Source organism: Oryx dammah, unplaced genomic scaffold, assembly GCF_014754425.2.
Source record: "Oryx dammah isolate SB20612 unplaced genomic scaffold, SCBI_Odam_1.1 HiC_scaffold_29, whole genome shotgun sequence".
NCBI classification, from domain to species: Eukaryota; Metazoa; Chordata; class Mammalia; order Artiodactyla; family Bovidae; genus Oryx; species Oryx dammah.
The window spans coordinates 17,516,015-17,537,539 of NW_024070213.1; the positions used below are offsets into that span (position 1 = coordinate 17,516,015).

Below are 21,525 nucleotides of genomic sequence, written 5' to 3' on the forward strand. Positions count from 1 at the left end.
TCCAGTGACATTAAACCATTCTTAAATTTTAAAATGTGAAAAAAAGAATCTGGAAAAAAACAATTCTTCTATGAAGAAATCTTTGCTTCGGAAGGTAGTGGCCTTCATTATTTCAATGAAAGAAAAATAGAAAAACAGAGAATTGTTGTGAAGCCAATTCTTCAGGTTCAAATGTGACTAAGTGTGTCAAGTTAGATAATGGAATTACCAAGGAATTCACACCCTTAGCTTCTTGGTAAAATTCTGTCGTGTGATCCAGCCAAGCATTCTTATTGTTGTTCAGTCACCCAGTCGTGTCTGACTCTGAGACTCCATGCACTACAGCACGCCAGGCCTCTCATAAAAATTAAAATATATATTAACTATATATATATAATTAACATATATATATTTAATTTTTGTTGGGGTATAATTTACAATGCTCTGTTGGTTTCAGATATCCATTAAAATGAATCTCCCATGCATATACCTATATCCACTCTTTTTTAGCTTCTTTTCCCATATAGCCCTTTACAGAATATTGAATAGAGATCCCTGTGCTAAACAGTGGGTCTTTACTTGTTATCTAATTTATAACAAAATATATTAAATAAGATGTTTCTAATAGAAAACACATAAGCCAGATTTTTATATCAATCTGTTGACAAAAATGTGACCAGAGCCTCACAGCAACCTAACCCTGTGTGTTATCACTAGGAGAGCAGTTCAGTGGTCTCCAGTTCCATGTTCCCAGTGATATCATATGATAGAAGGACCCTGAATAGTGAGAATGACCTGTGTACACATGTACAGATGTTCTATCACCAAATATAGAGTGAGAAAAAAGTTTAATGTGAATTTCTGCATTATAATTTAACATTACTAAACCAATACGTTGAGTTTTCCAGGTGGCACTCAGTGCAGGAGACAGAAGAGACAAGGGTTCAATCCCTGGGTCAGCAAGATCCCTTAGAGGAGGATATGGTAACCCACTCCAGTATTCTTGTCTGGAGAATCCCAGGGACAGAGGAACCTAGCAGGTTACGGGTCACTCCATAGAGTCACACAGAGTTGGACAAGACTGAAGCAACTTAGCACGCATGCAGACAAATATGTCACAGCATTTCATAATAAGTACCCTGAACTCCTAAAGTAATTGAGAAATGATTTGACAGCCAGCTAGAGCCACAAGAGGGCACCATTACTCCAGGAAAGAAATTATACAGAAACAAAATTTATTTACCTTATTTGCTGTTTATTCTCTCCTCATCATTTACTTTATTTTGTTCAATTACACAGCATTCATAGTTCTTAACACATCAGTTGGTACAAGGCAGACATTCAGTAATTTCATTGGACTCAAAATTATATGAAATTTAGCTAGGGAACTTTCTGGCAGTCCCCCCTGGAGGAGGAAATGTCAACCTACTCCAGTATTCTTTCTGGGAAAATCCATGTACAGGCTCCTCTGTCCATGCATTTGTAATAAGTCGGGCACAACTGAAGCAACTGAACACATTCCTGGTTGTCCAGTGGTTAGGACTCTGCAGTTTCACTGTTGAGGGTCAGAGTTTGATCCCTGGTGTGGAAACTAAGATTCCACAAGCTGTGTGACATGGTCAAAAAAAAAGAAGAAGAAATTTAGGTAAAAGTGTGGATTCAGTAGTCACAGATAAATGAGTAAGTAAGTGAAAGTCGCTCAGTCTTGTCCGATTCTTTGTGACCCCATGGACTGTAGCCTGCCAGGGTCCTCTGTCCATTGAATTCTCCTGGCCAGAATACAACAGTGGGTAGCCATTCCCTTCTCCAGGAGATCTGATGAGAATCAGTGAAATGATTATAATGACACAGACACGCCCAGAAATGCCGTTTAGTTAAATGTCTGGGTATCCCAAGATGCAGTCGAATTGACACATCAAATTAACCATCACATTCTGTCTATCCTCAGATTGAAACAATACTAGTATTTAGAGTCCCCTTGCTTATGACAGTAATAACATCCTGGCAAGTCTCTGCTTCTCTTTGTCTCCCTTCAGATTATTCTGAATGAATTTTTTTGAAACTTGAGTCAGATTGTATCAGTCTTTTGCTCAAAACCCTATAATCATTCTCCAGTTCGGTCTGACAAAAAAAGAAAAAAACAGTCTTTACAATGACCTTCAGTCTCCACCTGTTCCAAACACCTTATTTCTCCCTCCTCCCTTCTTCCCTTCCCCCACTATACTCCTCTGTTGTGACCTTCTTTGGTTATCATCCACATTCTGCTTTAAAGTGAAAGTGTTATTCACTCAGTTGTGTCCAACTCTTTGTGACCCCATGGATGTAGCCCGCAAGGCTTCTCTGTCCGTGGGATTCGCTGCTGCTGCTGCTGCTGCTGCTGCTGCTGCTGCTAAGTCACTTCAGTCGTGTCTGACTCTGTGTGACCCCATAGACGGCAGCCCACCAGGCTCCCCTGTCCCTGGGATTCTCCAGGCAAGAACACTGGAGTGGGTTGCCATTTCCTTCTCCAATGCATGAAAGTGAAAAGTGAAAGTGAAGTCGCTCAGTCGTGTCCGACCTTTAGCGACCCCATGGACTGCAGCCCACCAGGCTCCTCCGTCCATGGGGTTTGCCAGGTGAGAGTACTGGAGTGGGGTGCCATTGCCTTCTCCAGTGGGATTCTCTAGGCAAGAATATTGGAGCGGATTGCCATTTCCTCCTCCAGCGGATCTTCTCAACCCAGAGATGGAACTCACGTCTCCTGCATCTCCAGTGTTGGCGGACAGATTCTTTACCTCAAAGCCACCATTTTTTCTTCAATTAAGAAAAAAAAAAAAAATTTACTGGTGCAGCAATTTCTCTGTATCAGTTATTTCCAATGACTATTACTTGGAGTAGGCTACCATACCACTTCCTGGTGGCTTCCCTGGTGGCTCAGAGGTTAAAGCATCTGCCTGGAATGTGGGAGACTGGGGTTTGATCCCTGGGTCGGAAAGATCCCTTGGAGAAGGAAAATGGCAACCCACTCCAGTACTCTTGCTTGGAGAATCTCCTGGAGGGAGGAGCCTGGTAGGCTACAGTCCATGGGGTCACAAAGAGTCGGACACAACACGACTGAGCGACTTCACTTTCACTTTCTTTTTTCACCATACCACTGCAGCCACAGTTGCCACCATGGCCAACTCCAAGTAAAGTTCCAGCAGTCAAGAAGTTAGAGGCACTTGCCCTTGTGCACTTTCAGTTGAGAAGACCCAACAGAGGGGGAAGCCCAGTCCCTTCCCAGTCCACCTGCCTTCTCCCTTTAAAGATTTATATGAAGGATTGGTTTATTACTGAAAAATAGAAATGACCTAAGGATCCAGCAGCTAAAACTCCAAGCCCCCAGTGCAGTGGGCCTGGATCCTTGGTCAGGAAACTAGATCCCACACATTACAATGAAGATCAAAGAACTTACATGCTGCAACTAAGACCTGGTGCAGTCAAATAAATAAATAAATAAACATTTTTAAACGAAAAAAAAAAGAAGAAGAAGAAATGAACTGTACAAAGGAATTTCTTGGCCAGAAAAATAAATAAAAAACTGAAAAACTACATCTCCTGCATTTTGGGTAGATTCTTTACCACTGAGCCACCAGGGAAACCAAAAATGTCTGGACATTACTGCATATCCTCAATGGGAAGCAAGCCAAATAACCACCAGTTTATAGCCACTAGGCTATCAGTTATTTGATTAATTGAAACCTGATGTTATCTAACCTGTATTAAAGATTTTTAAAAAACCAAATTCTTGATATTATTTTGCTTATTCTTTCAATAAAAAGAATATTGGGGTTTCCCCGGTAGCTCAGTGGTAAAGAATCTGCTTGTCAATGCAGGAGACATGGGTTCGACCCCTGATCCGAAAAGATCCCACATACTTAATAGCAACTAAGCCCACGTGCCACAACTACTGAGCCTGTGCTCTCGAACCCGGGAGCTGCAACTACTGAAGCCCAATCACCCTGGAAAATGCTCCACAAGAGAAGCCACCACATGAGAAGCCGGTGCACTAACGACTAGAGAATACCCCTGCTCACTGCAACAAGACAGAAGTTGCAGCGAAGACCCAGCACAGCCAAAAATAAATAAATGTCAAAGCTTAAAAAAATTACCTATGATGAACACCTATGATGTCTTAAGTGTTCCCTGCCCGTGGAATACAGTGATGAACAAACTAGTTAATTCTTTGTCCTCATAGAGCTTATAGTCTAATGGAGATGGTGAAGTTGTTCTTCACCACCTGAAGTTGGTGGGAAAGCTTCCCAAGTTGTTCTGGAAAAGCTTGACACATTCCCTACAATTTGGTGATAACTTATACAGACAATTTGTACATTCTGAAAGCAAGAGGCTGATGGAGCTGTATATACCAGCCAGAGAAAGTGCTGCATGACGTAGTGTGCCTGGAAAGAAAAAGAGTGAGAAGACCCCTGCTTTCCTTGACTTCACATGAAGGAACTCAAGAGTGTAAACAAGAACAAAGGAGCTACCTGGCTGCTCAGACAGCTTCAAGGGAGGGAATTTCTTACCCTGAACTATGGGTGTAAAATTACAAATGAGGGATTTATTTCTCTGAGGCAGTACCAGGTGGTAGAGACAAAAACTGAAACATGCCTGCAAGAAAATGTGCCCAAACTGTACATTTCTCCACTAGCAGGCAGAGGAATCAATTACCCTCAGCCAATGCTCCCTCACCAGGAATCATGGGTGAAAAGCATAGCATGACTTCTCTCCTCTCTGTGCCCTGAAACAGAGAGACCAAATGCAGAAGCTGAAAGGAGGGGGATATTTCGAAGAGGGAAGTTATTCAAAGAGCAGAACGGAGACTTCCTTGGTGATCCAGTGGCTAAGGTTCTGCCCTCCCAATGCAGGTGGCCCGGGTTGGATCCCTGTGCAGGGAACTAGATCTCACATGCTGCAACTAAAGATCCTGAATGCTATGAAAATCAAAGATCTCGAGGGCCACAACTAAGACCTGTTACAACCAAGTATGTGTGTGTGTGTGTGTGTGTGTTAGTTGCTCATTCATGTCTGATTCTTTGTGATCCCATGGAATTTAACCCGCCAGGCTCCTCTGTCCATGGAATTGTCTGGGCAAGAAAACTGGAATGGGTTGCTATTTCCTTCTCCAGGGGATCTTCTCGATCCAGGGAGCAAACCTGGGTCTCCCACCTTGTGGGCAGATTCTTTACCATCTGAGCCACCAGGGAAGCTATATGTATATAAATATATATATATTTTAAAAACAAAGGGCAGAATACATTCTTTCTTGGCTGCAGACTCCTCAGGCCATGGCCCATGCCTGTGGCTCAGCAGGTTAGAAGATCCATTGGAGAAAGAGGAAAATAAATGTAAGATATATAAAATCAGCTTTAAGATGGGTTAGACAAGTTTCACAACTTGCTTAGTGAAAGTGACCTGAAAACCAAAGGATCTGCCAAGATATTAAAATATCTGCTACTGAGTAGAAAGGAGAATTTTGACACAGCACGGTAGAGGACATTGTTTGGAAATAATGAAGTCATATCATAGTACACACACACTCTGAGTTGACTGCTCTGTCACCCGGTTGGCAAGTTAATAGTGGTTCAAGTTATTCTATGTAAATGCACAATACCTCTCTCCATTTACAAAAAGATAGTCTGAACAAGCTTCTAGCAAACGCCTCAAAATTCTGATGGGTTAAACAAGTTTTTGTGTTGATTGGTGAGTGTGTGTGTGCTAAGTCGCTTCAGGCCTGTCCAACTCTGTGTGACTCTGTGGACTGTTGCCTGCCAGGCTCCTCTGTCCATGGGATTTTCCAGGTATTGATTTGAGGGCCTATTTATTTCTATGAGAAAACATATATTCTAAATAACTTAAAGATTACTTTATTATTTTTTAAAGCTAATGTTTTGGAGGCATAAACAGTTATAAACGGGTAACTCCTTATATCTGTGCTAACTTACGATGGTCATTTCCACTCTCCTTAAAAACTCTGAACTATTAATGTCAAATAGTAGTTATCATAAAAGTTCTTTATTTTAAAATGATAAAATTAACAAGGAAATTGATAGTAGGTACACTAAAAGTGAAACATCTATAAATAACATTAATACAATCATTCACAAAAATTTAAATAACATGCTTACACACATTTATAAAATTTGAAAAATAAAAATGCAATAGAAATTAATTATATCATAATTCTAATCTTTGTACTATACCTTTGTTAGGCAAAATGTTCTTTAAAAATAAAATATTTTGACACTTAATTTCCATTTAGATCTTTTAAGATGAATCCTATTTAGGAATTATTCACATCTTACAAAGATAAATTAACAGCAGAATATCCATTTTTTCACCTCAAAATTTCATAAGGGAGAAAAGTTCCAAAATCTCATCAACAAAATTCATGAAAAATCATATTTGATATAGGAAGACAGTTTCACGGTTATTCAAGAATGTGAATAAGAACGGATTAAAGAAAAGGGAAGTAGCTGAAAATATCTTATTCTCTACTCTCCCATAAGGAAGAGGAAGTGTTTGTCTCAGAAGAAAAAATTGCAGTATGACTGTCACAAGAGTCATATTTCACCTGCTCTATTGAGTAATTAATGTTCCTATATTGTCATGCCTTGTGTTACATTTTAACAATAAGGCTTTGATATTAAATTACAGTAAAAATAATTGACTTGAGACAAAATTTCAGGTTTGTTGATTTATTTATTGCTGCAGATATTTGGATTTTATTTTTTAAATGTTAATGATAAAGGGTTGTAAGTTCAACATTATAAAGTCAAGTATACATTATAAAGAAATGAACTACATGAATTAGCAATATGCACAGTTCAGTTCAGTTTGGTTCAGTTGCTCAGTCATGTCCAACTCTTTGCGACCCCATGGACTGCAGTACACCAGACTTCCTTGTGCACCACAAACTCCCAGAGTTTACTCAAACTCATGTCCATTGAGTCGATGATGCCATCCAACCACCTCATCCTCTGTCGTCCCCTTCTCCTCCCGCCCTCAATCTTTCCCAGCATCAGGGTCTTTTCAAATGAGTCAGTTCTTCACATCAGATGGCCAGAGTATTGGTGTTTCAGCTTCACATCAATCCTTCCAATGAATATTCAAGACTGATTTGCAATATGCGCAATATGACTTATTCTTTGATCCTGATCTTCAGAATTCATATTATGTTTATCGATTTATGCCTTACAGTTTTTCCATTTGAATACAGTTTAAAACAGGCTTCCCTGATGGTTCAACTGGTAAAGAATCCACAATGCCGGAGACCTTCGTTCAATCCCTGGGTTGGGAAGATCCCCTGGAGAAGGGAATGGCTACCCACACCAGTATTCTGGCCTGGAGAATTCCACGGATTGTATAGTCCATGGGGTCACAAAGAATCAGACACAACTGAGTGACTTTCCCTTACACTTTTCACAGTTAACAGCAAAGCTATAATAAAAAGCACTATGTTTGGTGTTTTAACATATTTATTTATTTATTTGACTGTGTGAGGTCTTAGCTGCAGCCCATGGGCTTAGTTGCCCCACAGCATGTGGAATCTTACTTCCACTGCCAGGGATCAAACCTGTGTCTCCTGCACTGGAAAGCAGATTCTCAACCATTGGACCATCAGGGAAGTTCCCAGCACCAGGTTTTATAATTGGGATAAGCTTTCTCAATAGGCAGAAGGAAGGAATGTAACTGATTCATCTTTTACTTTCTTATATGTGTATAAGAAAATCACTTTATATTGACATGTTACAATATTAAAATCAGCATTATAAACTATGCATTGTAATCCCTAATTTTCATAGTAGATAGTCAAGATTTAAATATTTACAAGAATTGCATTGATATAGATTTATGGTACCAGTTCAGTTTAGTTCAGTCAGTCAGTCGTGTCTGACTGTTTGCAACCCCATGGACTGCAGCATGCCAGGTTTCCCTGTCCAGCACCAACTCCCGGAGCTTACTCAAGTTCATGTCCATCAAGTTGGTGACGCCATCCAACCATCTCATCTTCATAATCAGTCCTGAATATTCATTGGAAGGACTGATGCTGAAGCTGAAACTCTAATACTTTGGCCACCTGATGTGAAGAACTGACTCACTGGAAAAGACCCTGATGCTGGGAAAGATTGAAGGCAGGAGGAGAAGGGGATGGCAGAAGATGAGATGGTACTCCAAATAAACATCAAACTTGGGTTGCAGGCTAAGAGAGCTTATGTCATACTGTTTATGTCAGCTTCAGGAAAATGTGGTAGATTTCCAAAATCTAGCCCCTGCTCATCACAACTAGAGAAAGCCCATCCTCAGCAACAAAGACCCAGTGCAGCCAAAAATAAATAAATATTTTTTTTAAATCTCTCAAAGTATGTAAAAAAAAATCATCAACAGTGATTGGCTTTAAAAGTATGGACTAAGGATAGATAGAAGTCTTTCACTTGTCACATTTTTCTCATATTATTGAACATAAAAATACTATTTTTATAACTTGGAGAAAAGTGGTAAAACAAAAGAGATAAAATCATATTCATATTTTAGTTGATGAAAACAGGACTATTAATCATTAATATACAGCTAATTGTATATTCATTAAATTATTAACATAACTGTTCATTCATATTGATTCCTACTGACTGATAATAATAAATAATGGGCTGTAGTTAGTGTGATTCACTATTTAATAATTCATACAACTCATTCACTAGACAGTTTCTCTGCAATAGAAATTAATTATATCATAATTCTAATCTTTGTAGTATACCTTTGTTAGACAAAATGTTCTTTAAAAATAAAATATTTTGACACTTAATTTCCATTTAGATCTTTTAAGATGAATTCTATTTAGGAATTATTCACATCTTACAAAGATAAATTAACAGCAGAATATCAATTTTTTCACCTCAAAATTTCATAAGGGAGAAAAGTTCCAAAATCTCATTCAACAAAATTCATGAAAAATCATATTTGATATAGGAAGACAGTTTCACAGTTATTCAAGAATGTGAATAAGAAAGGATTAAAGAAAAGTGAAGTAGCCGAAAATATCTTATTCTCTTCTAGTGGTTCAAAGCCATTTGCTGATAGTATACATTAAAAATGTGTATGTTTATAAAATAAATGTGTAAAAGTTGTAAGCATTCTGTAATCTATATAACTGTTAAATGGAAAATGTAGAGGGAATTGACCAATACATTCAAACAATAAAAAGTCCCTTTGAGAACAGGGATATTTTCTAACACATGGGAAGTCTGTGAGTCATTGGGTGTGGGGATTACCAGGTTTTATACATATATACATATAACAAATGTGAATTTAAATCAACTGAGACCAGTTAATCTTATCCTTAAGTAACAGAATATGACTATATCCAACTAATCTTCCAGAAACACACTGTATTCCAACATTTAATTGAAATTATTTCTTCCAACATTCAAAGTCATTTTTCCCGTTGAGAGAAATAGGCTATGATATTAATATAAAACAAAATTCACAAATAATTTAAAACAGTAGAATTAAACTTCCTACTGAGGCTCCTCCAGAACCTCAGAAGCTATGTTATGATGTAAGAAATTGAGATGAGTTTCAAAGTGCATAGTCATACTACATGAGGCTGTTTGTCTGAGTTGAACCTGTAAAATAGCCTAGTGGCCATCACTTGATAAAAGGCATATGTAATCCAAAGTAATAGACTAAGAGCTTCAAATGAAAGAGGAAGAAGAAAACGCATAAAAGGTGAAAAAATTCACATGGCTAAGGTGTAAATACATATACTACATGCCCAGCTCTGTGTCAAATGTGTCTCCTTTTCAGTTCAGTCCTGTCCGACTCTTTGCAACCCATAGAATGTAGCCTGACAGGCTCCTCCATCCGTGGGATTTTCCAGGCAAGAATACTGAAGTGGGTTGCCATTTCCTTCTCCAGGGAATCTTCCCGAACCAGGAATCGAACCCAGGTCTCCCTCACTGAAGGCAGACTCTTTACCATCTGAGCCACCAGGGAAGCCCTCTTTTCAGTCAACAAATGTGTAATAGTAAAGAAGCAGAGACATTACTTTGCCAACAAAGGTCCATCTAGTCAAGGCTATGGTTTTTCCAGTGGTCATGTATGGATGTGAGAGTTGGTCTGTGAAGAAAGCTGAGCGCCGAAGAATTGATGCTTTTGAACCGTGGTGTTGGAGAAGACTCTTGAGAGTCCCTTGGACTGCAAGGAGATCCAACCAGTCCATTCTAAAGGAGATCAGCCCTGGGTGTTCTTTGGAAGGAATGATGCTAAAGCTGAAACTCCAATACTTTGGCCACCTCATGCGAAGAGTTGACTCTCTGGAAAAGACTCTGATGCTGGGAGGGATTGGGGGCAAGAGGAGAAGGGGATGACAGAGGATGAGATGCCTGGATGGCATCACGGACTCGATGGATGTGAGTTTGAGTGAACTCCGGGAGTTGGTGATGGACAGGGAGGCCTGGCGTGCTGCGATTCATGGGGTCACAAAGAGTCGGACACGACTGAGCAACTGAACTGACCTGAACTGAAAGACCAAAGTGGTTTGGAAATGCACAGGTGAGCCCCACAGATGTCAAGGAAAAATTTAAGGATAAGTGAGGTCTGGAAGAAAGCACAGCAATTTACCCACCAAAATATTAATAAAACAATAATTTTTAAGCCCATCATATCTCCACAAGTTCTGTCTGTTTTGTTTATGATTAAAATGTCTTCATTTCCCCATTTTGTTGTTTCCTGGAGTGAGGAGACTAACTGTTGCCCAGTAAACTCCCTTGTCCTCCTTATGCAACAAAGGAAATCTTGACATAAACACACAGCCACAGAACAAGTTAATTTTCTTATGTCTTAGGGTTGAGCTTCCGAAAACACAGATCAAGTATTCCTCCTTCATTTTCTTTGGCTGTTATCAACAAAACACCCTTGGACTCAGAAACTAAGGACAGAGACAGGGAGGAGAGGAGGAAGAAGAAAGAGACAGTGAGGAGGAGAGGAAAGGAAGAAAGAGAAAGGAGGAAGAATGAATTCATCCACATCACCAGCATCACAAAGCACAGGTAAGATTTGAACTATTCCGTTTCCTTCCATCTTCCCTGGTGGCTCAGTGGTAAAGAATCTGCCCGCCAGTGCAGGCGTCACGGGAGACATGGGTTCGATCTCAGGGTTGGGAAGACTGGAGGAGGAATGGCAACCCACTCCAATATTCTCACCTGGAAAATCCTATGGAGAGAGGAGCCTGGTGGGCTATGGTCCATGGGGTCACAAAGAGTAGGAGACGATTGAGCATGCATGCACTTTTCTTTCATGGAAGAGGTGATAAACATTCTGGGGACAGGACAATAAATTTAGGGATGAGTGAGGTCTGGAAAAAAGTGGAGAAATGTTGTCCATCAAAATAAAACAATATTTTTAAAGCCCTTCATATCTCTCCAAGGTCAGTTTGTTTTGTTGATACTTAAAATGTCATCATTTCTCCATTTTGTTGTCTCCTGGAGTGAGGAGACTGGCTTGTTGTCCAGTAAATGCCAGTAGACTAAGAGAGGAGAGACAGAGACAGAGAGTGAAAGAAGGGATGGTTAGAAGGCTAGATGTTCTTCTGGAAAGATTGCAGGAGATTGAGTTCAGGGAGAGCTACCAGACTACTACCTTTTCCATACTTCATTGTGTCCCATTGGGCAAGTCTCTGCAAGTCAGAATTCATTCTCTTTGTATGTAAATATGTGTGCCTGGAGGGAAGAGGAGGGGAACTACTAGGTCATCAAAGTTTTATCAGATTGAGTAACAAAGCACCTGGAAAAGGAGACCCTGAAAGGAGGAGAGCAGTGGAGAGACAAGAAAAACTGGAGTGAGGAGGAGAAAAGGAGAGGGAAAGAGGGAAAATCTGGGAGAGTTGGAAAGGAAAAAATTGCACATTTGTCTGAGTCCTTGATTCAGACTCTTAAAAATACCCATGAGCTCCTTCACTGCTTCTCTAAGTGTGGTCCCCAGGCCAACAGCATTCTCAGCTCCTGGAAACTTATGGATTCCATACCAGCTCTACTGAATTTTTAATTCTGGAGGTGAGAACCCATGATCTGTGTTTTAGCCAACCCTTCCAGTGATCTTGGTGCTTTCTGAAGTGTAAGAATTACTCAGTATAGGTAATACAAATGGAAGGAAGTAAACAGGGTCAAATATGAATTTCTTTTATCTCTTTTGTAGGTTTTTAGGGAAGATTGACCACATGTATGTCTTTCTTTCTACAGAGAGAAGATGCTTCTCTTCTCAGCTGTTCTCATGGGCCATTGCTGGCACCTCCATCCTGCTCCTGAGTGCCTGTTTTATCACCAGATGTGTTGGTGAGTTCTGAAGTTCACATTCAAGCTGCCTGGTGAACATTAGGAGTGAATTCTTCCTTGTTGACTATGGGTTCTCTTCTCCCACAAAGGGTATTTCCATTTCCCTGGTGACTCAGATGGTAAAGAACCCGCCTGCAGTGCAGATGTGGGTACTATCCCTGGGTGAGGAAGATCCTCTGGAGAGGGAACTGGCAACCCACTCCAGTATTCTTGCCTGGAAAATTCCATGGACAGAGGAGCCTGGTAGGTTATAGACCATGGGGTTGCAAACAGTCAGACACGACTGAATGACTATGCTTTCCCCCATATTTATCTCCAGGTTACTCCTCAAGCCAGAAACCCCAACCAGCATAAAACTGGTACTAAGTTTCAGTGACCTGTGAAACATTCTTCATGGTACACACTTTTTATTTCCTTAGTGGCCCTGAGTCCACCCTCTCTGTAATCTTGTCATTAGTGTAAACCTCTCTGAGATCCTAGCCAGAGGAACAGGAAGTCACTTCTTGGAAAGAATGGCTGGAAGGTTAGACTTGGCAAAAGAGAGAGTCTTAGGCATTTTGTATTGTTTTTGTGGGGGCCTTCCCTGGTGGCTCAGTGGTAAAGAATCTGCTGGCAATGCAGAAGACACGGGTTGGATCCCTGCATCGGAAAGATCCTCTGGAGAGGGAATGGCTATCCACTTCAGTATTCTTGCCTGAAGACTCCCATGGACAGAGGAGCCTGGCAGGCCACAGTCCATGGGGTTGCAAAAAGCTGGACATGACTTAGCAACTAAACAACAGCAACAAGAGAGAGTCCAAACACATTTATTTAACTCATTGTTGAGTTTATTTTTCCAGATTATGCACACACTACTAGGAATACATCCAGGTAAAATATCCAAGCTGGTAAATTGAATTTGGCAATTTATATGATCAGTGGTCATTCCAATAATTCATTCATTTAACATTATTGAAACCAGTCTTCTGCATTATCATCATGTTATTAACAAAGTTCATTCAATAAATAGATAATTCATTTTCATCTTAGGGTAGGACTTATTGCTTAGGACTTATGAAGCATTTTGTACCATTAGTAAGACAGCTATATTGAGACACATAATTCCTACAGGTAAATTCATATGGATGTCTTCCTTTAGTAAGAAACTGGCTGAGAAGAATATTTTGTTTGTGGAATCAAGGAAAACATTAGCATTTCAAAAATATTTGTCTTTTTAAATGCATTCTACTGTGTAGGTGAGGAAAAAAGTTTTCTTCTACTCTACTGTCTCAGCTAGGGCTTTGTTATAAGAAAAAGAAACATACAAATGTATTTAATGTGAGTTTTACATGATATCACATCTAGTTTTTTTTTTGGGGGGGGGTCTTTGAACTTGAAATAAAGTATATTTATGTTCATAAATCAGGAAAAGCATGAAATGTGAATTCTCTCTTCTTTGACTAAGCAAACCTCAGTTCCTATCCATGCTGAAGTAAAAGTAGATAGTAAAGAAATATCATAACTACTGGTACTTTTATAACTATGAAAAAAATTTAATGTATTTGTAAAAAATTTTAATTGGAGGATGATTGCTTTACAGTGTTATGTTGGTTTCTGCCATATAATAATGTGAATCAGCCATAAATATATATATATATGTCCCCTCCCTCTGGAGCCTCCCTCCCACCCCATCCCACCCCTCTAGATTATCACAGAGCACTGAGTTGAACTCCCTGCATCATACAACAAATTCCCACTAGCAACCTATTTTATATATGGTAATGTATCTTTTCTCGATTCATCCCACCCTCTCTCTCCTGGACTGTGCCCTCAAGCCTGTTCTCTATGTCTGCATCTCTATTCCTGCCCTGCAAATAGGTTCATCAGTGTCAGATAAAATGCACTTGTATTAAGGTTAATGAATATTAGCTGTGCCCCTTTCCCTTACAGTGACATACGGCATCTTTCAACTATGTGATGAGAAAAAGTTCCAGCCACCTGGGGATTCCATGGAACTCTCCTGCTATAATGACGGATCAGGTATGTGTGCTGTGCTTAGTCACTCAGTCTTATCTGACTCTTTGTGACCCTATGTAGTCCACCAGGCTCTTCTGTCCATGGGGATTCTCCAGAATACTGGTGTGGGTTTCCATGCCCTCCTCCAGGGGATCTTCCCAACCCAGAGATCAAACCCTGATCTCCCACATTGCAGGTAGATTATTTACCATCTGAGCCACGAGGGAAGCCCGATGGGTCAGGTATAACAGACCTCAAACTTGAACATCTAAATTTACATAGCAACATTTTCTGGCTTTAGATTGATTTGGGGATAAGTAAAATAATCAAGTTGGGTCCTGTTTTCCAAAGCAAAATGCAAAATCTTGCCTGTACTGTCAGAGAATAATGAGAAGTTGGTAAGAAGACAAGAATAAAACTTTGGAAGTACAATTTGTGTTCAAGCAGGAAACTTTGGGAACATTATAGCAAACCTTTAGAATAAATGTGAGACATGTGGCTGAAGAGTCAGTCTAGAAGTTGAAGGTGTTATTCCCAGAAGTGTACTTTTTATTTTCATCCATCACCTGCTTCCAAAATGAGGTGAAGGAGGAAAAAAATTGTCGGGAGCCGCGTTAGGCATTACTGACAAAATAGAGGCATGGCTCCAACCCCCTCTCTTTGTCCCACAGGCACAGACCCAGGATGAAGGAGTTAGGCCTTGTGATTCTGACTTGTTTTTTCCTCTCCTCGGCTGAGTTGACTGAAAAGAATATTATGGTGCTTATTGTTCTTGAGAGGAGCATGAGAAGGCACAAAGCCTTCTGCTGCTGTGCTCAGAGAATAATTCATAAAGTTAATCATTGACATTCGTTCAAGGACCTTTACAAAAGAGTGTTCCAGAATGAGCACATAGGCCGCAGCTTGAGGCCATGGGAGGGATTGCTATCTGAAATCTATTTGTGAGGGAAATGTTTATGGCAAAGGAGTTTGCTGAATTTAGGGCTTAGGAATAATTAAAATAGTTAGAAGCTAAAGATTTAAGGAATGTTGTAATGTTAGCATATTTTACTATAGCTTATAGAGATTAGGAATTTTGGAGATATTAGTGGTTAGAAGCCTTTTTAGAGAAAGTGATCTCCGAATACTAGGGGCAAACAGGATTTTAAAAGATAAGAAATAAACTGAGGAATGTGGTATGCAGCCCAGACATTAGCATGAGTTACAATGTATTCACAAGGACACATGAGAAGAAGTAGATAAGAGAATCGTTAAAGCAGGAACTCCTTTTGAGGGGCAACAATGATTTATGGAGACAACAAATCTGGGTCAGGGGGAACTGAAAATGTCAAACCTCTGACCTAATGCTTTTGTAAAAATATAAAAGAGAATCTTAAGCTTGAAATAAATATGTAGTCCAAGAAAACTGAGAGACTGCATTGTTTCTCACCAATACCACCCATCCCTTCAGGCTGATTCCCTGGCTGCTGGAGCTGGACTCTGGCAAAAATGTAGGAAGGAAATTTGAAAATATCTCAGAAATATGCTCCCTATACTCTTCCATATTGTCCTGGTCCAAGTCTTAGCAAAATGCTACTTGACGATAGAAAGTGACTTCCTTCTCTGAGCTATAATTTCCTCACCATTAAATCAAGAGGGATTGGACTATTTATTTTTAATAAACTTCATAGTCTGAAATTCTATAATTCTAAGAACTGTAGGACAACTAGTTTGGAGATTCTGTTGAGGGTACATTGTTTGGAAAACATGAGACAGTTGCTTAGTGGTCACTCAGATAAAATACATAATTTTTCTCTGAACTTGGAAGTCTATGAACAGATAATAGGGTTCAATGTCAATAGCATAACTAAGGAAGATTGTATATATCAGGGGTTCCCAATCTCTTTGGGGATAAGTAAAGCAATTGAGTTGAGTCCTGTTTTTCAAAAGTAAAATGCAAAATCTTGCGTGTCAGAGAATAATAATTTGATAAGAGGACAAGAATAAAACTTTAGAAGTGCAATTAGCATTCAAACAGGGAACTTTGGGGATGTTACAGCAAACCTTTAGAATAAATATGTACCAGTCCAAAGACCGATACCTCCTGTCAGATCAACAGTGGCATTAGATTAGAAATAAAGTGTACAATATAAATGTAATGCACTTGAATCATCCTGAAACCAGCTCCCCCACTTAGTCCATGAAAAAATTGTCTTCCGCACAACCTGTCTCTGGTGCCAAAAGGTTGGAGACTGCTTTTATATGGTTGTGTTATTATTTATTGGCACTGACATCTAGAAAGTAAGGATTATATCTTTAAAGACAAGAACATTGCTGTTTGTGTTTGTTTACTGAGAAATTACCTAAAGTCTTGGATGGTAAGATGTGGAGCATGAACAAGGGGTTCCACGGCTTCTGACTCAAAGTGAAGAACTTATCGGCTCAGAGAAAGATTTCTATTATCTTACTTGGTTTATGTGGGACTCTCACAGAAACTTCTCTCCTTTCAGGTTCAGTCAAGAATTGCTGTCCACTGAACTGGGTCCATTTTCAATCCAGCTGCTACTTCTTTTCTGCTGACACCATGTCCTGGACAGAAAGTCTAAAAAACTGCTTGAGCATGGGCTCTCACCTGGTGGTTATCAACACACAGGAGGAGCAGGTAGTTAAGGACAGCATTCTCCAGTGTAGTGAAACATCCTTCACATGACCCATCTCCCTTTAGCCCATACATGCTTGTGTATAGTATTTGACCTACAATTTCCATGTGTCACATGAATTTACTGAAATACATGCTGTTCTTACCTTTTCTGTAAGTCATTACCAACTTTATTTTCTTTACTAGAAGAAACTAGGATAAAAAGAAATTTTCATGTTTAATTCCTTTATTAGTAAGGCAGGAAAAAAAGAGGGTTGGGACTTCATGTTATTTATTATTTAGTAACTTGTAATTATTATTACCTAAAGGATGATGCTATGAAAGTGCTGCATTCAATATGCCAGCAAATTTGGAAAGCTCAGTAGTGGCCACAGGACTGGAAAAGGTCAGTTTTCATTACAATCCCAAAGAAAGGTAATGCCAAAGAATGCTCAAACTATTGCACAATTGCATTCATTTCACACTCTAGTAAAGTAATGCTCAAAATTCTCCAAGCCAGGCTTCAACAGTACATGAACCATGAACTTCCAGATGTTCAAGCTGGATTTAGAAAAGGCAGAGGAACCAGAGATCAAACTGCCAACATCCACTGGATCATGGAAAAAGCAAGAGAGTTCCAGAAAAACATCTATTTCTGCTTTATTGACTATGCCAAAGCCTTTGACTGTGTGGATCACAATAAACTGTGGAAAATTCTGAAACAGATGGGAATACCAGACCATCTGACCTGCCTCTTAAGAAACCTGTATGCAAGTCAGGAAACAACAGTTAGAACTGGACATGGAAAAAATAGGCTGATTCCAAATAAGGAAAGGAATACATCAAGGCTGTATATTGTCACCCTGCTTATTTAACTTCTATGCAGAGTACATCATGAGAAACACTGGACTGGAAGAAACAAAAGCTGGAATCAAGATTGCCGGGAGAAATATCAGTAACCTCAGATATGCAGATGACACCACTGTTATGGCAGAAAGTGAAGAGGAGCTAAAAAGCCTCTTGATGAAAGTGAAAGTGGAGAGTGAAAAAGTTGGTGTAAAGCTCAACATTCAGAAAACGAAGATCATGGCATCCGGTCCCATCACTTCATGGCAAATAGATGGGGAAACAGTGGAAACAGTGTCAGACTTTATTTTGGGGGGCTCCAAAATCACTGCAGATGGTGACTGCAGCCATGAAATTAAAAGATGCTTACTCCTTGGAAGAAAATCTATGACCAACCTAGATAGTATATGCAAAAGCAGAGACATTACTTTGCTGACTAAGGTCCGTGTAGTCAAGGCTATGGTTTTTCCTGTGGTCATGTATGGATGTGAGAGTCGGACTGTGAAGAAGGCTGAGTGCCGAAGAATTGATGCTTTTGAACTGTGGTGTTGGAGAAGACTCTTGAGAGTCCCTTGGACTGCAAGGAGATCCAACCAGTCCATTCTGAAGGAGATCAGCCCTGGGATATTTTTGGAAGGAATGATGCTAAAGCTGAAACTCCAGTACTTTGGCCACTTTATGCGAAGAGTTGACTCTTTGGAAAAGACTCTGATGCTGGGAGGGATTGGGGGCAGGAGGAGAAGGGGACGACTCAGGATGAGATGGCTGGATGGCATCACGGACTCGATGGACGTGAGTCTGAGTGAACTCTGGGAGATGGTGATGGACAGGGAGGCCTGGCGTGCTGCGATTCATGGGGTCGCAAAGAGTCGGACACGACTGAGCGACTGAACTGAAGGGTACATATGGGGACCTCATTTTAGAATGACCAGTGTTTTTAGAAACATGTGAAAGAGGGTAAGCAGAAATTGTCCATTATATTTAAGCTATGATTTATTTTGTTTTGTGCTACCCATAACTGCATGAGTTATTGTGAACCTCCTTCTCTGTCAAAAGTTCCTTTTCACTGGCATAATTTTATGTTATCTGTGCTTTGCCAAAATAAATCCTCTATAATCTTATCATTTCAGGCCCATTTTTCTATCATCTCCAGTCCAAATCCTACTTCTTTCTTAATAACAATTACCTTCAACATTTGTTTGGAATTGGAATAACTGATCTCATTTGCTGTGTGTGTATCTTCCATAGGAATTCCTTTACCACGCAAAACCTAGGAAGAAAAAGTTTTATATTGGACTGACGGACCAGGTGGTTGAGGGTCACTGGCAATGGGTAGATGGTACACCTCTCACAAAGTCTCTGAGGTAATTTCCTTCTTGTAGTAGAACTATTTGTTGTTGTTTAGTTGCTCAGTTGTGTCCAACTCTTTTGAGACCCCATGGGCTGTAGCCTGCCAGGCTCCTCTGTTCATGGGATTTTCCAAGCAAGAATACTGGAGTAAGTTTCCATTTCCTTCTTCAGGAGATCTTCCTCACTCAGGGATCAAACTTGTGTCTCCTTCATTGGCAGGTGGAGCCACCTGGGAAGCCCAGTAGAATTATAACACTAGCCCAAATTTTAAAGTTCAACCACTGTTGAGGAAAGTCCTCAGAACCTCCTTCTGGTCCAAAAGGTATATTCATGTCCATTCTTGGTGATATTACATGCAAAAATAAAAAGAGCTGATATATAAGACAGAAAAGAGAAGCATAAGTATCTGCTGCCTCCATCTCCTAGAATTACCTCAGGAATAAAGGGGAAATAATAAATGAAATGAGAAAAGGCTTAAAACTGAACACTAATTCATGAGAAATGCAAGGGAGACAAAGAGGAGAATTTGGAGTCTTATGCCCCCAAACTGTAGTCAATGAGACAAAAACAATGATTTGGGATAGACAACAGATTCTTTTCTTAGAGCTTTGAATTTTAAAAAATTAATTAATTATTTTTGGTTACACTGGGTCTTCGTTGCTTTGTGAGGGCTTTCTCTAGTTGCAGGGGCTACTCTTCACTTCAGTGCATGGAATTTTCATTGCGGTGGCTTCTCTTGTTAAGGAGCACAGGCTCCAGAGTGCGTGGACTTGGGTAGCTGCAGCCCACAGGCTGAGAAGTTGCAGCTCTTGAGCTCTAGAGGGCTTGGGCTCAGTAGTTGTGGTGCACAGGCTTAGCTACTCCATGGCGTGTAGGATCTTCCCAGAGCATGAACTGAACCTGTATCCCCTGCATTGGTAAGTGAATTCTTATCCACCGTGCCACAAGGGAAGTGTGAGACAACAGATTCCTATAGACTAAAAGCAGGATGTTCTGACCCTTGAAAACATTGTTCTGTGGCCCCAGTGATGTATGCACCTCAGTGAATACAAACTCTATAGGATAAGTGGAGCTAAACACCATGTGAGCCATGTTTGTGAAGGAAACAAATCCATCAGGATATCCCTCTTTCCCCTAACATCTCCATTTTGGGTCTAAAGCCATGAGCGACCACAGCAGAATAGAAAGTCAGAAAGTTCGAGTTTAACTTCACTATTCACAAACTCTATGACTTAGAGAAATGGTTTAGCTCTTCTGAGATTCTTTCGCTTCATCAGCAAAGTGGGGATTATAATACCTGTCTCGTAAAATTGTTGTAAAGTCAAACACGAATGTGTTTTGCCTAATTTATAGGGCTTCCCAGGTGGCACTAATGGTAAAGAACCAACTTGTCCAATGCAGGAGAGGTAAGAGACGTAGCTTCAGTCCCTGGGTTGGGAAGATACCCTGCAGCAGGAAATGGCAACCCACTCCAGTGTTCTTGCCTGGAGAATCCCATGGACAGAGAAGCCTGGTGGGCTACATACAGTCCATAAGGTCACAGAGTCAGACATGTATAAAGTGACTTAGCATGCACGCGTAGGTCACATTGCCTCATGTAAATCTCCCCTGTTGCTCTCTTTCAGCTTCTGGGATGCAGGGGAGCCCAACAACCTGGTTACCATAGAGGACTGCGCCATCATAAGGGACTCCTCAAATCCAAGGCAAAACTGGAATGATGTGCCCTGTTTCCTCAGTATGTTCCGGGTTTGCGAAATGCCAGAGAGAAAGATTTGAGAAAAGAAAAATCTTCAAGACACGAGGTGCAACCCTAAAATGCATAAATGGGAAAGAACAAGTGATAATCATAACCACACAACTCCAACATGAGAAAAGCATGCATTGCACTTCTTTAGGACTTCATAAATGTTTGTTGCTTTGATATAAATAAAAAATAAGTCATTTTGAAGGTTATAATTCATGGTTATCGACTGAAGTGCATTTTTGTCTACATCAGTCTTGGGATTTTTCAGAATTTACCAAGCTTCTCTAGCAATGCTGTGAGAAGGGCTCTTCCTTTCTCCTTTTGGTACAAATGCTTCATTTATGAGTATTTATGTGAAAATACAGGGACACAAACAAGCACCAAATCCAGCAAAGAAGAGAATTTTGGAAAGTGTCTTAAACAGTTCAAATTCAGGCTCTGTGTCATGTCTCCTTTCTAGTTCCTGAAAAATCTGTCTTCTTGATTTCATTCTGTTTTTTACCCCTTACTCAAGCACATCACTTCACTGTGTTCTCCTCTATAATGAGTAGGAAAATTTTCAAGTCACAAACTTATTCCTGATTAAAAGACTGGTGTGGACTTTCCAGCCAAAGGCATTTACTTCACCTACTTATTAATAGAAA

At 40.0% G+C, this 21,525-nt stretch overlaps 1 protein-coding gene across 2 annotated transcripts in view; it reads left to right on the forward strand.

The window, feature by feature from the left end:
• The window catches only part of CLEC4E (C-type lectin domain family 4 member E), a 28,766-nt gene extending 7,676 nt beyond the window's left edge, over window positions 1-21,090 (forward strand). Inside the window, exons 2-7 of one of the 2 annotated variants that reach the window (XM_040235074.1) lie at window positions 10,844-11,048; window positions 12,237-12,329; window positions 14,259-14,348; window positions 16,814-16,965; window positions 19,036-19,151; window positions 20,763-21,090. In XM_040235074.1, the coding sequence (XP_040091008.1) occupies window positions 11,012-11,048; window positions 12,237-12,329; window positions 14,259-14,348; window positions 16,814-16,965; window positions 19,036-19,151; window positions 20,763-20,913 (639 nt within the window). In that variant the 5' untranslated portion in view covers window positions 10,844-11,011 and the 3' untranslated portion in view covers window positions 20,914-21,090. Of the gene's footprint in view, window positions 1-10,501; window positions 11,049-12,236; window positions 12,330-14,258; window positions 14,349-16,813; window positions 16,966-19,035; window positions 19,152-20,762 lie in introns of those variants that run through there. The other variant, XM_040235073.1, reaches the window with a different exon arrangement.
• The last annotated feature ends 435 nt before the right edge of the window (window positions 21,091-21,525 follow it).